Source organism: Thalassophryne amazonica, chromosome 5 (genome assembly GCF_902500255.1).
Source record: "Thalassophryne amazonica chromosome 5, fThaAma1.1, whole genome shotgun sequence".
NCBI classification, from domain to species: Eukaryota; Metazoa; Chordata; class Actinopteri; order Batrachoidiformes; family Batrachoididae; genus Thalassophryne; species Thalassophryne amazonica.
The window spans coordinates 51,108,636-51,127,352 of NC_047107.1; the positions used below are offsets into that span (position 1 = coordinate 51,108,636).

The 18,717-nt window shown below is 46.3% G+C and overlaps 1 protein-coding gene across 1 annotated transcript in view; it reads right to left on the reverse strand.

The window, feature by feature from the left end:
* Positions 1-1,647: 1,647 nt before the first annotated feature.
* Positions 1,648-18,717, reverse strand: part of LOC117510473 (junction-mediating and -regulatory protein-like) — a 133,026-nt gene continuing 115,956 nt past the window's right edge. The window contains exons 8-10 of the mRNA XM_034170196.1: positions 17,628-17,717; positions 16,991-17,531; positions 1,648-2,714 (exon numbers count right to left, since the gene is read on the reverse strand). Coding sequence (XP_034026087.1) covers positions 2,407-2,714; positions 16,991-17,531; positions 17,628-17,717 — 939 coding nt within the window. The 3' untranslated portion in view covers positions 1,648-2,406. The remainder of the gene's footprint in view (positions 2,715-16,990; positions 17,532-17,627; positions 17,718-18,717) is intronic.

An 18,717-nucleotide genomic window follows, 5' to 3' on the forward strand; every position in this document is an offset into this window, starting at 1 on the left:
CAAATAAAATATACTCAAAAGTGATTTAAAATTACATAATTTATGAAGTACTGAAATTATTTTTGGAGGGGGGTGGTGGGAGATTTATTAGTGGAGAGGGAAGACTTACTTTGTCGTGAATATGCGTGCACGTGTTGGCTGTGAGTCCATGTGCACTATACGTAAGACTGCCTACAGAGTGCACGAAGAAGCAATAGAGACAAAGTGACTCAGACGGCAGGAGACCCGGCATCAATCAGCCCACAGTGACTGCCTGCAGCGCAGAGAGATTCTCACCTCCTACGTACCATCCATCATTCAGATCAGCGTGACGATCCCACACTCTCACTGGGAGAATTACCAAACCAGGATGCCCACATGCACGGTGACCTCCACCCTACTGCTCCGCCACTCTCTCTGTGATCCACTCTTTCTGCAGTCGACTTCAGCTCAGAGATTTGCTCACGTGGCAAAAAATGATGAAAAAGTTGGAAACATGCAGAGCGTGAGAGTGGGAGGTGGCTGTGGTTTGGAAAAGATGGGACTTCAATGTGGTTTGACACAGTGAAGGATTTACTGTGCAAAGTGTTAGATGAGACGAGCAGTTAAATATAACAGAAACCCACGTGTGAAAATAAGAAAAAACAATATAAATATTTTTTAAAAAAAGGCCGTGTTCTTTGTGTGTTGCTTAGTCACAGTATGCTGGGGAACGTGGTGTCACAAAGTCGGGGTTAACACCTTGAACTGTGGGTCCAATGAACTCAGCTAAGATAAAGGTCAATTTTCATAGTCTCACAGCACAAATATGTTTCTGAGGTCATGGGTTTCTGTCAGTGCAGAGTATTTAATGGATACATTTTTTTTTTTTACAACCCTGGCCACAGCAAAACATTGTAAGCTCTACTCACTTTGACAATTGCTGTGTTTTCAGGAAAAATTTTTTTATGAAAAATTAGTTGCTGAAGCAATGATGAAAGAGGCATCCACCCCAAGTTACATAAAATCACTCAAAATCGTAACAATATAATATTTGTAACTTACCTTTAAATCGCCGGCACAATAGTGGTACAGGAAAGGCTGAAATAATCTGTCCTGCTTGGATGCTGGTCCCAGTTCACTCTGCAATGATTTTATTTACTGCTGCAGTGCAGATCAGTGACCTAAGGAGTTTGGCTGCTGAGATATAGACCTCGGTTTGACTGCAGATTATGTAAACCTGTCTTTGTCCTTGTACAAGACACTTGACCTGCACAGTCTGAGTCTGCCCAGGTGTAAATGCCTGCCGCAGCTCTCTGTTCTGGTTGAGGAAAACAATGTAATGGTTTCTCTTTTGCTCTCCATTTGTTGCACTTCTGGATTGTCTGATGAGAACACTGTAATGGTTTCCCCTCACCCTCCCTCTACTGAGAGCTCCAACAGGCAAACCTACCTCATGAAGCTCTTCTTCTGGGGCTAACTTTGGATCCTGTGCCAGCGGTAACCACGTCCCTGATTAAATCATGCTCTTTACAAGGTGTGCTGTCATTCACACCTTTGCCAGAGAGTTTTGATGTAATCCATCTCTCTTCCAAGCCTTTTTTGAGTAATCGCTAAATCAGTTTTGACTTTGACTGACCTTTGACCTTTAGCTTAATGCGTTGGAAACCTAAGATTGGAGTATTTTTAGACTTGCAACCTTTTACTTTTGAGCTGACATATATTTAGGTTTTGCCTTTGAAGTAGGAGTGCCTTTTTGCTTTTGGTGGTAACTTATTTTCGTGATGTTAACGGTAAACCCTGTGGAAGTCATAAAATGCAAGGATGCCTTCATAACTCTACTATGCAATGGCTCAGAATAACATAGTTCAAGTTTATTTAGAGCTCTGTTGCAGTTGCCCTATTGATAATCATGTATTTCTTTTAAAGCAAATTTTGAAAAAGGGGATTTATCTCATATGATGTAATTGTCAAAGGTGAGTAGAGCACTCAGAGGCCTGAATACTAACAATGCTTTAATATGACTCAGGCTGTAAAAAGAGAACTTGTCCATTATAATTTAAATCTGGTATGATGTTTCTGAATATTGAAGTGGTTGCAGAGGACCAGCGCAGAGCTCTTTAAATGTTCAACAGCAAAAAATAAGTTACCGATGGCATTATTACAGCCTGATTATAGAAATAAGACCACAGTGTGACATACAGTAGAGATGGACAGCAATAGTCATCACGATGATGAACATAGTGTGAGTAAACAAACAGGTTGACCACATACCGTTGAAGCATTTGGTGAGTTGGTGATACTTCGAGTTAGGCCCAGGCACTGTCAATGGATGTACGTGTGACTGCCTGTGTGTGATTAAGTGTGTGAACAGTACAGTAAATCATGTGCAGTCCTGTAAGGTGCAGGCATCTGTGTAGATTATTTGTTGTGTTTCAGCTTTAAATCCTAATTTTCCCAATCGGGGCCAGTGAGTCCGTCATCGTCTGAGTCAGACTCTGGCGAGGCCTCCTTGATACGTCGCAGCACCTCATGGATGCTCCTCGTCAGGGGATCCTTGGAAACTGGAAGCTCTCCCTGGTCTTTTCTCTCTTTGCGTGGAACACGCCTCAGTTTGACACCTCTGCGAATCTGGGCCAGGATGCTATTGGGGTCATCGTCGCCCAAGGGAGGAGGCAGGGGGCGTTGGTCCACCTTCCTCAGGTGGAAGCTGCCTCTCTTCAAGGAAGCCAGGACCTCATCCATGGGGGAACTCACTGCAAACAGGAGGGGGAGAAGAGAAAGGAATGTGACTAGACACTGTAACAGACTCAAGGAATACAGTTCTGAGATACTCAACTGGTGCTACTTTGGTTTGCCTGATAAAATGGAAGAAGTTGATTTGAAAAGCCCAAACTTTGTAAACATACCTACCAGTTCTTTAAAATGTATTGGGAAAAACAAATATAAGGCTAAATGGATGACAAAGAGCTTTTGTGGATCCACAGAGGATGCAACAGAAGCAGAGTGCCAATAACTACTAGATAATTAATTTAGTTAATTTTGTCACCTGTTTTTTTTTTTAATCTTAGTATTGTCTCAAATGTGCTTTTATTTTTAGTCATATTTAGTCATTCACATATAATTTTCTTTTAGTCAGGTTTTAGTTGACTAAAAGTCTAGTTATCTTAGTCTGGTTTTAGTCAAAACATAACTCACCAACATGTATTTTAGTCTAGTTTCAATCAAGACATTGTAGTGTTTGACAAAAAACAAATCTATTAGATTACTTCTGATTACCATTTCGGTCAATGTAGTGTTTCACACATCTGAAATAATGAATGTTATCATTACCTTTACACTTGTTGAATAATTGATGGTTTGTGGTGTTTTTCCCTAATGTTTTAACCCATTTTGCCTCGCTGGCAACAACTGCTGCCAAATTGTTTCACTGTCATTTTCTACTCACAATAAAAAAATCTCAAAGGTACTAATGCAACGTTTTCCACTTATAAAAAAGAATCTGGCCATAAACGAGTTAAATCTCCGAGGCTTCCTGTCAGATGCAATTAGACATTGGGTTTTCTTGCGAGTTGCATGATATTTAAGGGACCAGATATCAAGTGTTTTCTTCCATAAGATCTGCTCCCTCCGTGTAGTTTTTGTGTTACAGCCACAAGGTGGCAGCATTAGCACAGGAAATTCTGTTTGCCTGTGGGTGGCTGCAGCAACATTCTGAAGCGCTTATCAGATGATGAAAAATTATTTTACTTCCATTTTCATTTCATGCTAAATATTTTAGTCCCGTCTTTTTTCATCAACAATACTGCATGTTAATATTGTCTTTGTCAGTGTTTTGGAACACTGACGCAGTCTTGTCATTGTATCACCTTAGTCACAAAAAAAAGGTCATTGGTGAATATATTTTGTTTTGTCTCGGCTGACAAAATTAACACTAGCTGAAAATAAATTTCAATTTTAATTTATTTTGATTTATACAGCGCCAAATCACAACAGAGTTGCCTCAAGGCGCTTCACACAAGTAAGGTTTAACCTTACTAACCCCCAGAGCAACAGCGGTAAGGAAGAATTTAAATAAAATAAATAAATCCCTTCTGCATTCAGGGTTGCCACAGCAGATGTGAGCTAGATCTGCATGTTGATTTGGCACAGATTTTACACTGGGTGCCTTTCCTGACACAACTTCACATTGCATGAAGAATGGGTAGGGGTGGTCTTGAATTGGAAAGTTTCCCCTATGTAAACCGTTCAGACTGGGGGTTTCAATCTGTCTTGAGCAGAATTTGGGCTGATTCTGGCTCAAGTCAGATAGGTTTTTCTGAATGTGGAAGGCAGAAGTTGGAATTAGGCCGGATTGTTTTCTAGGTGGGTGGAGCCGGATTTGAGCGGGAATCACCACTGTCTAAACACAAATGTTATTTGAATCCGGCTAGCTCAGGGATCATGACGTCAAACTTCCACACTACCTCTGTGTGGCCAGTGTCTTCTCCAGTAAAGTGCTCAGTCAAGCAAACAACCTTCTTTCTCTGCTTGGCAGCAGTCGTTACAGCAGAATTTCTGTCACGTAGAGACAGACTGCAGGTGGCAACGTGAAGCACTGTCATTTTTCATTGATAACGACATGCACAGTCATTTATTTCATTGAAAGATAGACTTTTAGCATTTTGCATGGCGTTATATTAAAACAGGAAACCCTGTCTCTGATGGCAGCTTAAAAAATTAACTTTCTGGAAGGTTATAAAATAGCTCCTTTCTGAAATAACACAGAAATTCACGTTTGCCTGTTTAAAGCCAGGCAACTCATTATTCCTCCTCATTAAAGATAAAATACATCCAGTTTTTGTCTTAATAATCCATCTCACTTATCCATTATTCCTACTCGTTAAAGATAAAACATCCAGTTTGTCCTTGTTGCTCCAGCATGAAGACTGGTTGCAGATGGAGTTCTCATCTAGGGCTGAGTATCAGTTCAAATTTCAAGATTCGATTCTCATTCTTAAGATTCAGAATCGATTATTTCAATTCGATCCAATATCAATTTGGGTTAGTGTTATTAAAACTGTTTTTTGAGCTGTTACCTGATTGTCTACTAATGCAATATATTAATATTAGGCAACGTTTCAGAGAGATATAAATTTAAAACTTTTCCGGGGAAGGTTACCCCCAGTCTCCCCTATAAAACTCGCGCCTGTAGCCAGACCCACGCTGCAGGAGAACTTTTCCCCATAGCTGCGTTCTCCTAACTTTTAAACCGATAAACAAAATAAACAAAGCTGAACAGCGACAAGCATTTTTAAAATTAGTTTAGCACTCACCTGTTAAAATTTTTCTGACAGACACACAGCTATAACCTTTGCAAACAGAAGAGAGCCACTTGTATAAAAAGCATCTCAAGCCTCTGCAGACAAAGGAAAAACAGCCCCAAAAGAAAAAAAAAAAAATTCCTTTAACACCATACCAATAGGCTGGCGATATCACCTAAGTCATCCAGAGGCATACATTTTTAACTTATGGTTCAAATTTTAACCAAACAAATTTTGGACAAGTTATTTAAAATTACTGTCATGTCTGAAGTTTTATTAAGTGAAAATATCAGATATATGTTTTAGTTTTAAAGTAATGTGCTAATTTTTAAGGTTTTGTGAGCACATCCTGTGACCCGCAATGCATTTTGGGTAGGATGATGATGATTGTCAAATCAACTTTTTGGCTTTGCAAATGGCTTTTTTGTGTGCAATGAATGTATACATTATACAAGTTTCACTTTAATGGAATTACAACTCTATTTCTTTTTCAAATTCTCCCATTTTTTGCATCCAGCCTTATTTCCTTTAGAAATTTCCTTGACAAATAATATCAGTCAATTAGGACGTCAGGTTATGTGTTACACATATACACATGTGTGTATATATTTTCCAACTTATTCCCATTGATGAAACTTTTCATTTTCTGCCTGAAAGCTTATTAGATGAGTGTGTTCAGGGCTCCGTTTGTTTACAAAATACACACACGTTACAGACCTTGAAATCCAACAGCAGGGATTGATATTATCCAAAGATTTATGAACATACAAATTAACGTGCTTACACTTTATCATGATTTTCTCCGTTGTGAGATATAAAAGTGTCTTATCATAGCGTTCGTGTGTATGTGCATTATAACGCAGCGCACGAGCGACGTTACGATATTCTTCAGAACGACAACATACCCAACATGCATCCAGCAGCATACACGCTGCTGTCATAGGCAACTGCCTGTAAAGTTTTTTGGCAAGTTATAACTTTCTAAATAGCGTAATTTGTAATGAAATCCGCTTCATTTATGCGGCTCTTTCGGCACCATGTTTGTTTTTTCAGAGACAGCAGTATGCTCCTCCTACCCCTCCAAATGGAGGGATTTGTAGCCCTTCGCCTTCCCCTCTGCCTCGCTCCAAAAAGAGAGACTCAGCCAGTGTTTAGCAGAGGCACTTTTACCCAGAATCCTTTGTGATCTGTCTGTTACAAAACCTCAGAATTAGTGCATTATTCAACATTAAAAGATATATGTTATATTTTAACTTTGTACAAATTACATAATTGACATTAATGGAGTTATTCTATCGGTATTAATGTTATTTATAATCAAAACTGTTGGGAAAGTGTAGTGACACGGACCCACAACAGGGGGCGTAAATGAACGGACAATGGAAGGAGTCAAATTATAACACTTTACTGTTGTGAATGACACAACCAAACACAGCAGATTCAGAATGTGCAACAGTCAATTAATAAAGGTGTCGTGTGGGCAGGCTCGACGATAGGAGACGCCCGTCTGGAAACGAACCGGAACCACACGATTTCCACCACCACCGAACCCGAGGAATACTGGAGCCGCCAAGTCCCGGAGTCCCCAGGTGGCCACCTTCCCGGCGTGTCGGATCTGGTACTGCTGGCAGAAAGCAAAAGACAGTCAAAGGGTGGGTGTGTGAACACCCAGTAACAATCCTGGTGGGAATTCCACCTCCACCTCTCACTCAACACTTTGCAGCGGTCCCTCAGAAGAAAAAGAGCGCCGTCTTGCACAGCCTCCACTAAACGGACCGGTACTCCTGCAAACACTCACAATAACAGATTTACAAATATCACAAAAGGCTGAGGATATTACTTCCAGATGAAGATGATATCTCGGCAGTTTGGTGGAGGTGTCTTCCTTCTTTTATACCAGATGTGATGATTAGTGACAGCTGTCATGGATGATGGGTGACAGCTGTCACCACGGCTTGTTCCTGAGGCGGCAGCGCCCTCTCGTGCCTGAAGCCCGCACTTCAGGCAGGGCGCCCTCTGGTGGTGGGCCAGCAGTACCTCCTCTTCAGCGGCCCACACAACAGGACCCCCGCCTCAACGGGCGCCTCCTGGCGCCCGACCAGGCTTGTCCGGGTGGCGACGATAGAAATCGGCCAGGAGGGCCGGGTCCAGGATGAAGCTCCTCTTCACCCAGGAGCGTTCGTCGGGTCCATACCCCTCCCAGTCCACCAAATACTGAAAGCCCCGGCCCATTCGACGGACGTCCAAGAGCCGGCGAACTGTCCAAGCCGGCTCCCCGTCGATAATACGGGCAGGAGGCGGCGCTGGACCGGGTGCACAGAGGGGCGAGGTGTGATGCGGTTTTATCCTGGAGACATGAAAGACCGGATGGATCCGCAGTGAGGCCGGGAGTTGGAGCCTCACTGCGGTAGGACTGAGGACCTTGAGGATGGGGAAGGGTCCAATGAATCGGTCTTTTAGTTTGGGGGACTCGACCTGGAGTGGAATGTCCTTGGTGGAAAGCCACACCTCCTGCCCAGGCTGGTATGTGGGGGCCGGGGACCGTCGACGGTCTGCATGGGCTTTAGCCCTCGTCCGGGCCCTCAACAAGGCCGAACGGGCGGTGCGCCACACCCGACGGCATCTCCGCAGGTGGGCCTGGACCGAGGGCACACCGACCTCTCCCTCCACCAAAGGAAACAAAGGGGGTTGGTACCCCAGACACACCTCGAACGGGGAGAGGCCGGTGGCAGAGGACACCTGGCTGTTATGAGCGTACTCGATCCAGGCCAGATGTTCACTCCAAGCCGTCGGGTGTGCGGAGGTCGTGCACCTGAGGGCCTGCTCCAACTCCTGGTTGGCCCGTTCGACCTGTCCGTTAGTCTGCGGGTGATACCCAGACGAGAGGCTTACAGTGGCCCCCAGTTCCCGGCAGAAACTTCTCCACACCTGCGAGGAGAACTGGGGACCGCGATCCGAAACGATGTCTGTTGGTATCCCATGCAGCTGGACGACATGGTGGACAAGGAGATCCGCCGTCTCCTGGGCCGACGGGAGCTTCGGGAGGGCCACGAAGTGGGCCGCCTTGGAGAAACAGTCCACTATCGTGAGTATGGTAGTGTGTCCCCAGGACGGCGGGAGGCCCGTGACAAAATCCAGACCGATGTGGGACCAGGGGCGGTGAGGCACAGGAAGTGGCTGTAGAAGTCCCTGTGCCTTCTGGTGGTCCGCCTTGCCCCTGGCGCAGGTGGTGCAGGCCTGGATGTAAGCCCGGACATCAGTCTCCAGGGACGCCCACCAGAAGCGCTGCCGGACTACTGCCACGGTCCTACGCACCCCTGGGTGGCAGGAGAGCTTGGACCCGTGACAGAAGTCCAGAACAGCAGCTCTGGCTTCTGGTGGGATGTATAGTCTGTTCTTCGGCCCTGTTCCGGGATCCGGGCTCCGTGCCAGGGCCTCCCGGACGGTCTTCTCCACGTCCCAGGTCAGAGCAGCCACGATAGTGGACTCCGGGAGAATGGGTTCCGGTGGATCCGACAGCTCGGTCTTGACTTCCTGTTCATGCACCCGGCACAGGGCATCAGATCTTTGGTTTTTGGTCCCGGGGCGGTAGGTAATCCGGAAGTCAAAACGGCCAAAAAACAGTGACCAGCGGGCTTGCCTGGGGTTCAGCCGCTTGGCGGTCCTGATATACTCCAGGTTCCGGTGGTCAGTGAAAAAAGTGAAAGGCACTGACGCTCCCTCCAGCAGGTGTCTCCACTCCTCAAGAGCCTCTTTCACCGCAAGGAGCTCTCGATTGCCCACGTCATAGTTCCGCTCTGTTGGGGTCAACCTGCGGGAAAAATAGGCACACGGGTGAAGAACCTTATCGGTTTCTCCGCTCTGGGATAGCACGGCTCCTATCCCTGAGTCAGAGGCGTCCACTTCAACCACAAACTGGCGACCAGGATCGGGCTGCACCAAGACCGGTGCAGTCGAGAACCGGCGTTTCAACTCCCTAAACGTGGCTTCGCAACGATCCGACCAGGTGAAGGGAACTTTTGGTGAGGTCAGGGCCGTCAGGGGGCTAACTACCTGACTATACCCCTTAATGAACCTCCTGTAGAAATTTGCAAAGCCGAGGAACTGTTGCAGCTTCCTACGGCTTGTAGGTTGGGGCCAGTCTCTCACCGCTGCGACCTTGGCCGGATCCGGGGCGACGGAGTTGGAGGAGATGATAAACCCCAGGAAGGACAAAGAAGTGCGGTGAAACTCACACTTCTCGCCCTTCACAAACAACCGGTTCTCCAACAACCGCTGCAGGACCTGACGTACATGCCGTACATGGGTCTCAGGGTCCGGAGAAAAGATGAGAATATCATCCAGATATACGAAGACGAATCGGTGCAGGAAGTCCCGCAAGACGTCATTAACCAAAGCTTGGAATGTCGCGGGGACGTTAGTGAGGCTGAACGGCATGACCAGGTACTCAAAATGACCTAACGGGGTGTTAAATGCCGTCTTCCATTCGTCTCCCTTCTGGATCTGAACTAGGTGGTATGCATTCCTAAGATCCAACTTTGTGAAGATTTTGGCTCCATGCAGGGGGGTGAACACTGAATCCAACAAAGGCAACGGGTATCGGTTGCGAACGGTGATCTCGTTCAGGCCCCGGTAATCAATGCATGGACGAAGACCGCCATCTTTTTTGCCCACAAAAAAGAAACCTGCTCCCATCGGAGAGGTGGAGTTACGGATCAGCCCGGCAGCTAAGGAGTCCCGGATGTAGGTCTCCATTGATTCGCGCTCAGGTCGGGAGAGGTTGTACAGCCTGCTGGACGGGAACTCCACGCCTGGCAACAAATCGATGGCACAATCATATGGACGGTGCGGGGGAAGAGTGAGTGCCCGATCCTTGCTAAAAACGTCAGCAAGATCGTGGTACTCAACCGGCACCGCCGACAGACTGGGGGGAACTTGGACCTGCTCCTTAGCCTGGGAACCGGGAGGAACCGAGGATCCCAAACACATCCGATGGCAGGTTTCGCTCCACTGTACCACCACCCCGGACGGCCAATAAATCCGGGGATTGTGTTTCATCATCCAGGGGAACCCCAGAATCACACGGGAGGTAGAAGGAGTCACAAAAAACTCAATCTCCTCCCTATAATTCCCTGACACTACCAGAGTTACTGGTGGTGTCTTGTGTGTGATTAAAGGGAGTAGGGTGCCATCTAGTGCTCGCACTTGCAATGGTGTAGGTAGCGCCACCAGAGGGAGCCCTACCTCCCTGGCCCATCTGCTGTCTAACAGATTCCCTTCTGACCCTGTGTCTACCAGTGCTGGGGCCTGAAGGGTTAAATCCCCACTAAGGATTGTAACTGGGAGTCGTGCGGCAATATGTGTGTGTCCCACGTGAATTTCTTGGCCCACCCTAAGCCCAGTCTCTAGGGGCGGGCGTTGGTGTTTAACCGTTCGGGGCAATTGCTCAATTGATGCTCCATTGAGCCACAAACAAAACACGCCCCGCGTGGAAACCTCCTCTGTCTATTAGGTGGTCTAAATGTGGCCCTGCTCGTGTCCATAGCTTCGTCAGCAGGGGGAGCTGTCGCCCCACGGGACGTAGAGGCCAGGGAGCGTGGGAAGGGCGGACCTTTCTCGGACCCGGAAGGAAGAGGGACGGCGCGCGCCCGGCCACGTCCTTCGTCTCGTTCCCGACGGCGTTCCTCCAACCGATTGTCTAGCAGTATAACGAGATCAATAAGCCCATCTAATTCCCGCGGTTCATCCTTGGCCACTAGGTGCTCCTTTAGGACCGACGACAGTCCGTTTACAAAGGCGGCGCGGAGCGCAGCGTTATTCCAGCCGGACCTCGCAGCCGCGATGCGGAAGTCGACTGCATAAGCAGCTGCGCTTCAGCGCCCCTGTCTCATCGACAGCAGCACGGTTGAAGCGGTCTCTCCCCTGTTAGGGTGATCAAACACAGTTCTGAACTCCCTCACAAACCCAGTGTATGTGTGAAGGAGCTGTGAATTTTGCTCCCAAAGCGCCGTAGCCCAAGCGCGTGCCTCTCCCCGAAGCAGAGTAATCACATAAGCTATTTTGCTTGCTTCTGACGCATACATGACGGGACGTTGTGCGAAGACGAGCGAACACTGCATAAGAAAGTCCGCGCACGTCTCCACACAACCTCCGTACGGCTCAGGAGGGCTTATGTATGCTTCAGGGGATGGTGGGAGGGGTTGTTGAACCACCACTGGAACATTAATATCTAGCACAGGATCGACAGGAGGAGGAGCTGCAGCAGCGCCCTGAGCGCTTGCCGCCACTTGCGCGGAGAGAGCCTCCACCCTGCGGTTCAGGAGGATGTTTTGCTCGGCTATTTGATCCATTCGAGCCGTAAAGGCGGTGAGAATATGCTGTAGCTCACCAATCACGCCTCCTGCAGATGCCTGCGCTCCCTGCTCTCCCATTGGTTATTCAACAGCCTGGTGACGCCCCTCGGGGTCCATGACGCTGGCCGAGATATCCTGTTGGGAAAGTGTAGTGACACGGACCCACAACAGGGGGCGTAAATGAACGGACAATGGAAGGAGTCAAATTATAACACTTTACTGTTGTGAATGACACAACCAAACACAGCAGATTCAGAATGTGCAACAGTCAATTAATAAAGGTGTCGTGTGGGCAGGCTCGACGATAGGAGACGCCCGTCTGGAAACGAACCGGAACCACACGATTTCCACCACCACCGAACCCGAGGAATACTGGAGCCGCCAAGTCCCGGAGTCCCCAGGTGGCCACCTTCCCGGCGTGTTGGATCTGGTACTGCTGGCAGAAAGCAAAAGACAGTCAAAGGGTGGGTGTGTGAACACCCAGTAACAATCCTGGTGGGAATTCCACCTCCACCTCTCACTCAACATTTTGCAGCGGTCCCTCAGAAGAAAAAGAGCGCTGTCTTGCACAGCCTCCACTAAACGGACCGGTACTCCTGCAAACACTCACAATAACAGATTTACAAATATCACAAAAGGCTGAAGATATTACTTCCAGATGAAGATGATATCTCGGCAGTTTGGTGGAGGTGTCTTCCTTCTTTTATACCAGATGTGATGATTAGTGACAGCTGTCACGGATGATGGGTGACAGCTGTCACCACGGCTTGTTCCTGAGGCGGCAGCGCCCTCTCGTGCCTGAAGCCCGCACTTCAGGCAGGGCGCCCTCTGGTGGTGGGCCAGCAGTACCTCCTCTTCAGCGGCCCACACAACACAAAACCATAAGTCAGCATGACTTATGGCCTGTGCCTGACCGGAGTGTCGTAATTGATAGAGAGTTGGCTTTATGGCTGCTCTCGGAGTGCCTCTGTGCTGGGAGCGCTGTAGTAAACAAGAGCTTCCAGCAGGGGCCAAATGTTGAAAGAAAAGTGTGGTCTCATTGTTGGGGTCTGTTGTTGTTTTTAATATTATAAGCTATTAAATTTGTTCTACTACTAGTTGTAGATGTGTCAGAGGTAATATTGGAATTTATCTGTTATCGGTTATCTGTAACTTCCGATACATTTTTGGGTGGTTTATTGTTGTAGCTTTATCGAAGATAACTTTTCAGTTATCTGATTATCTGTTATCGAAGTTAATTTTTTGGTTATCTGTGCCCACCACTGGCAACAACAGACAAGAGTCCCGGGAGTCATGATTGACATCTTTAAATAGCTTTGACAAAAGTTGAAGAATAAATTGTGGATGCGCTCCTTTGTGCTGCTGAAGCACGACTTGCCGTCAGACCAGGTTGGAAGTTTACTTAATCCACAACACAACCGTGAGTGTGGCATGTTCCCCTTTTGTGTTTTGTGGCTACATTTCTTTCTATTTTTTTTTTTTTTACTGTGAGAGAGCGAAAATTTGGTGCTGGAATGTGTGCATGTGTGCTACGAACCTCACTGTGTCTGCGCGTGCGCTGTGCAGCTGACAAGACACTCCTTTCCCCCGACAGCAGATATATATTTTTTTTAGATTTTATTGATAACAACACTAATAATTAATTGTGCACAAAGCTGAACCTGGAGCAGAGATGGTTATTGACAGGCTGCGTTTATGACTCATGTCCGTGCAGGTGCACATAAACTTCCCTGGAGCTGCAGTTTTTACCGTGACTCCATCAAAATGAATAGTTATCACTTAAAAATGAGTCATCATAACACAACATCACACTTATGTCAACTCTGGAATTAATCTGCACCTCCATTCTTAACGTTAGCGGCTACATTCCATTCAAGCGCATGCTGTGACGCTTCTAGTTGCGACGTCACTTGTCAGAAACACTTGAGTACTCACGAGTACTTTGTTTTCAGACGTCTCCGTTGCTGTTTGTTGCGAATGCCATATACTTTGAAACCGGTCACGGAAGTGCACAAAGTAATCCCGGTATATCATCGGATGGTCACTAAAAGATTACCAAGATGCCGGAGAGCATCATTAGGGCTCTTGATGGTTAAATCAAAGCACATGTTCATTCCCTCTCGTACAGACCCTGTATTGATGTTATGGCTTAATAAGGGGATTCACAATCTATACATAGAAGACATATTTTTATCCTAAATCTATGACCTACCTAAGAATTACTTCTCTTGTTAGCTATGGACTAGGAGTATTGTACAAAAGACATTTAATTATTTTCCAGGTAAACCCAAAAACACACAACCATATTCTTGAACTGAATTCAAATCATAAAGGACTGATATTCCAGATTCAAGAACTCATCACCAACATTAATCAACACTCAATGGAAGATTTGAAAAGGACTTAGAACGCTGATGTTAGAGTGGTTGCAGTGTGTTTTTGATTTAGTACACAAATGGTCTATGCCCACTCGGCTTGACAATACAACTGAAGGTGGTACAAAGAGTTCATTTGAGGAATGCTGGATTGGAAAAGATTTATCCAAACCATGGCCCATCGTGGCCTCAATGAAAAGCCAGTCAGCAGACTTATTGTACATATGTATGTATGCTTAAAGCATTCAGTGAACTGTTTAGCATCTAATTTGATCCTCAGTCAGTTTTTGCCTTCTTAGCCGAGAACCCTGCAACTCTTTTTTTTCCCCACACACTTTGTGAGCAAACAGGCATAATGTTGGCCCATACTCCAAGAACTTCAGAACTGATTTTCAGTTCTGTAGGTTTTGTGAAATCCCACTAATAGGCCTGTCACACCTTGAAAATTTAACCAGAGTATGCCGACTTGTGAAAAATTTGGTGAATAAGCTGGATATGTCAAATAACAAAAGACAGAAAAAAAAAACAGCACTGAAAACATTACCTCCTTAGCCAAGGTAAAAAGCTGAACATATACTCAACAAAAATATAAACGCAACACTTTTGGTTTTGCTCCCATTTTGTATGAGATGAACTCAAAGATCTAAAAGTTTCTCCACATACACAATATCACCATTTCCCTCAAATATTGTTCAGAAACCAGTCGAAATCTGTGATAGTGAGCACTTCTCCTTTGCTAAGATAATCCATCCCACCTCACAGGTGTGCCATATCAAGATGCTGATTAGACACCATGATTAGTGCACAGGTGTGCCTTAGACTGCCCACAATAAAAGGCCACTCTGAAAGGTGCAGTTTTGTTTTATTGGGGGGGATACCAGTCAGTATCTGGTGTGACCACCATTTGCCTCATGCAGTGCAACACATCTCCTTCGCATCATCTGTGAAGAGAACACCTCTCCAACGTGCCAAACGCCAGCGAATGTGAGCATTTGCCCACTCAAGTTGGTTACGACGACGAACTGGAGTCAGGTCAAGACCCCGATGAGGACGACGAGCATGCAGATGAGCTTCCCAGAGACGGCTTCTGACAGTTTGTGCAGAAAGTCTTTGGTTATGCAAACCGATTGTTTCAGCAGCTGTCTGAGTGGCTGGTCTCAGACGATCTTGGAGGTGAACATGCTGGATGTGGAGGTCCTGGGCTGGTGTGGTTACACGTGGTCTGCGGTTGTGAGGCTGGTTGGATGTACTGCCAAATTCTCTGAAACGACTTTGGAGAAGGCTTATGGTAGAGAAATGAACATTCAATACACAAGCAACAGCTCTGGTTGACATTCCTGCTGTCAGCATGCCAATTGCACGCTCCCTCAAATCTTGCGACATCTGTGGCATTGTGCTGTGTGATAAAACTGCACCTTTCAGAGTGGCCTTTTATTGTGGGCAGTCTAAGGCACACCTGTGCACTAATCATGGTGTCTAATCAGCATCTTGGTATGGCACACCTGTGAGGTTGGATGGATTATCTCAGCAAAGGAGAAGTGCTCACTATTACAGATTTAGACTGGTTTGTGGACAATATTTGAGAGAAATGGTGATATTGTGTATGTGGAAAAAGTTTTAGATCTTTGAGTTCATCTCATACAAAATAGGAGCAAAACCAAAAGTGTTGCGTTTACATTTTTGTTGAGTGTATTTTCGAAACTATAAGTGGTTAAGCATTGGGCTTCAGACTAGAGAATCCTTGGTTCAATACCCAACCAGACCAGGAAATTGGGCGAGGTCCTTAATCCCCTAATTGCTCCCAGTGTGTACTGGTGTCAGTGTGTCTGGGTGAATGTGAGGCACAATTGTAAAGTGCTTTGAGCTTCTGATGCAGATGGAAAAGTGTGATACAAATGCAGTCCGTATACCATAGGTTGTATACAGTAAAACTCGCCTAAACTGTCTCGTATAAACCAGATATTCACACTCACTAGACTAAAGCAAAAGTCCCAATACTTTTGTATGGTTTTCCATGTAATAAACACCGTATATAATGGATTTTCGCTCACAATGGACAAAATGTCCTGTTCAACTGCAATGCATTTTCATTAAAAACCCCTTGCATGTACCAGACAGCGCAGTCTGGACGTGCTCAGTAACACGAAGTACGAAATGAAGTTCAGCACTGACACTCGCTGATTCGAGGAAAGCGGTTTTTCCTTAATTAAAAGCCCGGCCATTCATTTTTTTTCAAACAGTGCTCAGACCCGGCACCTAAATGAGGCATGCCTTTTATTCAAGGCCAGTGATTATTAACAAAATGCTGCTTGTTGCGTGCACTGTAATATGGTGTTAAGTTTCACACATATCCCTGTGTGTGTGGTGAACCAAAGAGCTTTAGATCAGAGCCCTCTGTGTGGCTCCTCCCCAGATCCTGATGTGCACCTGCTAAATGACTGAGGCTGCAAAGAGCTGTGATTCATCACTTTTCCGTTTTCACTCCTTCCTCTCCTCCGTTTTTACAGTGCGCATGCTGATGACATGGATCAATTACGTTTGCCATTACAACACGGAGTCAGAAAAAGATGCTCAAATGACCCGCAATTCATGAAGGAAAAATGTACGTACCGTATCATGGGTTTGAAAGCTGATGATTGTGTATATCGAATGGGCTGTCACGGGGCACTCTCTGTATTTCGGCCGCTGGTGTGCGTGAATGGTTGTGGCGACAAGGGTATGAGGCATTAGAGGCAGATCAGATTTTTCACGAATGGCATGTGATTCCGCCTTTGTGCGCCATTCGGCCTTATTCATGCTATGTGTGAAGGGGCCCTTAGCTACATCAGCAGCAGTATACTGAACAAATGGGAGACTTTACATACTGTGTAACATCCTGTGTAAATGAGATAAAAACCATGGATCACTGTCGTGGATTCAGCCTGAATGCAGTAATAGTGTCTTAGTAGTGTTATGTTGGTGGAAAAAAAAAATCCACCCTTCTGATCAAGGCTTGCGTTACCTCTTCTGCTGTTGGCCTCAAACTCCGGGGTCTTCCTCAACTTTTTGCGCGCGCTCACCAGCTGGCTGCTGTCAAAGAAACGAGGAATGAATGGGCTGAGAGGGGACAGACAGAGGTCTTCTGCTGAACTCTTCCTCTCTGCCATCTGCCTGTGCCGTTGCTGATCCGGGCTCCCAGAGGGGGACAGCTCCCCTTTGACGAGTGGGGGAGGTGGAGGCGGAGGTGGAGGAGTGATGGGGGAAGGCAGCAGCGATGACAAGGAGCAGGGGGAGCATGAAGATTCAGCAGTAGTGGGCGCTGGCTGAGGTGGAAGCGACACTGCGAGGGCCGCGACGGGCTGCATGGTGAGCGTGGTGCTGGGGTCCGTCTGCACACTGGTACTCGAACATAGTGGTCTGTCCAGCGGCTGGATGCAAACAAAGTCTGCACGTTCCTCTCTTTCTCTTCTGCCACCCGTTTCTACACTCTTCCCTCTCTCTCTTCGTCGGAAGTGTCCTGCACGCAGTCGAGTGGACTTCAGAATCACCTGACCCGGATACCGCTAAAGAACGACAGATGGAGAGAGAGACAGTGAGAGAGAGAGATGATCAGCAGGACGAGAACATAATATATATTTAACAACATATAGTGTACATACCTGTTTGAAGGTGCGCAGTCTGTCAAGAGTTCTCTGTCTTTCCTGACTTACTCTGCTGTTCCGCCTCTCCTCATCTTCCTCTTCATTCAGCTGAAAAATGTTTGGGATTTAGAGAAGCACAGACACTGATCTGACTCATTGCCCCTGTCCACGTGTGTCTTAAAGAATGTTTTGACAGTCATCGACTCGGGAAGTTCCCATCATACAGTCTTCAAGGTGGACCAAAATATGTAAACAAAACCTGCATGTGCACCCCCCGCCCGCCCCTTAGCCAAAAGTGCTATGTTTGCATTTTGAGGTACACATCTTAGCAAGAACATCATGAGCTTACAAAACTGAGATGCTAACATCACAGCTATTGCTAATCTCAACATGTTAGGCACAATAAGATTTTTGTTGTTGCTTTTTGATTGGCTTTTCAAGAGTTGAGTGGCTGTCTGCATCCTTAGATGAGACACTTCATCTGTACTGTCTCAGTCCACCCAGCAGTTAATGGGTAGCAGCTTTAGCTGGAAAAGTAACCTGTGATAATTTGCAAGTTATCCCGGAGAAACTGGAGACATTATCCATTTCAGTCTACAGAAAATGTGGATACAGGATACTCTTACAATGATAAGACAAACCTCTAAATACACATTGCAGAGCAATGGAATCCAAAAATGTACCATCCCAACTCACTCACCAACTTCAGAAGCCCTGCAGCACCTTTGGGGACCCAAATGTCTTACAAGAGTGCAGGCACACAGAAGACCCCACCAGCACAAAACCAAAAAGGTTTAGTGTTACTGGGAAACAAACATAGGTAAACTAGGCAGAAAGACCCCAGAAACTGGCCAAGTTCCTAACTTGCCTGTTGGTCTTGCGTGCCCATGAAAGGATCCTGGCTTGCAGTCTTTCCCAACAGATCTTTCCATGAAGTCCCTGTAATTTTCCCCACAGTCATTCAAAAGACAGGGTTTTATAATCTTCACATACACCTTGCAGTGTAGCGGGACCCAGATTAGTACCATACCAACTCACCAACCAGCTTCGGCAGCCCTGCACCACCTTTGTGGACCCTGATGTGTTAAAAGGGTGCAGGCACCCCTTT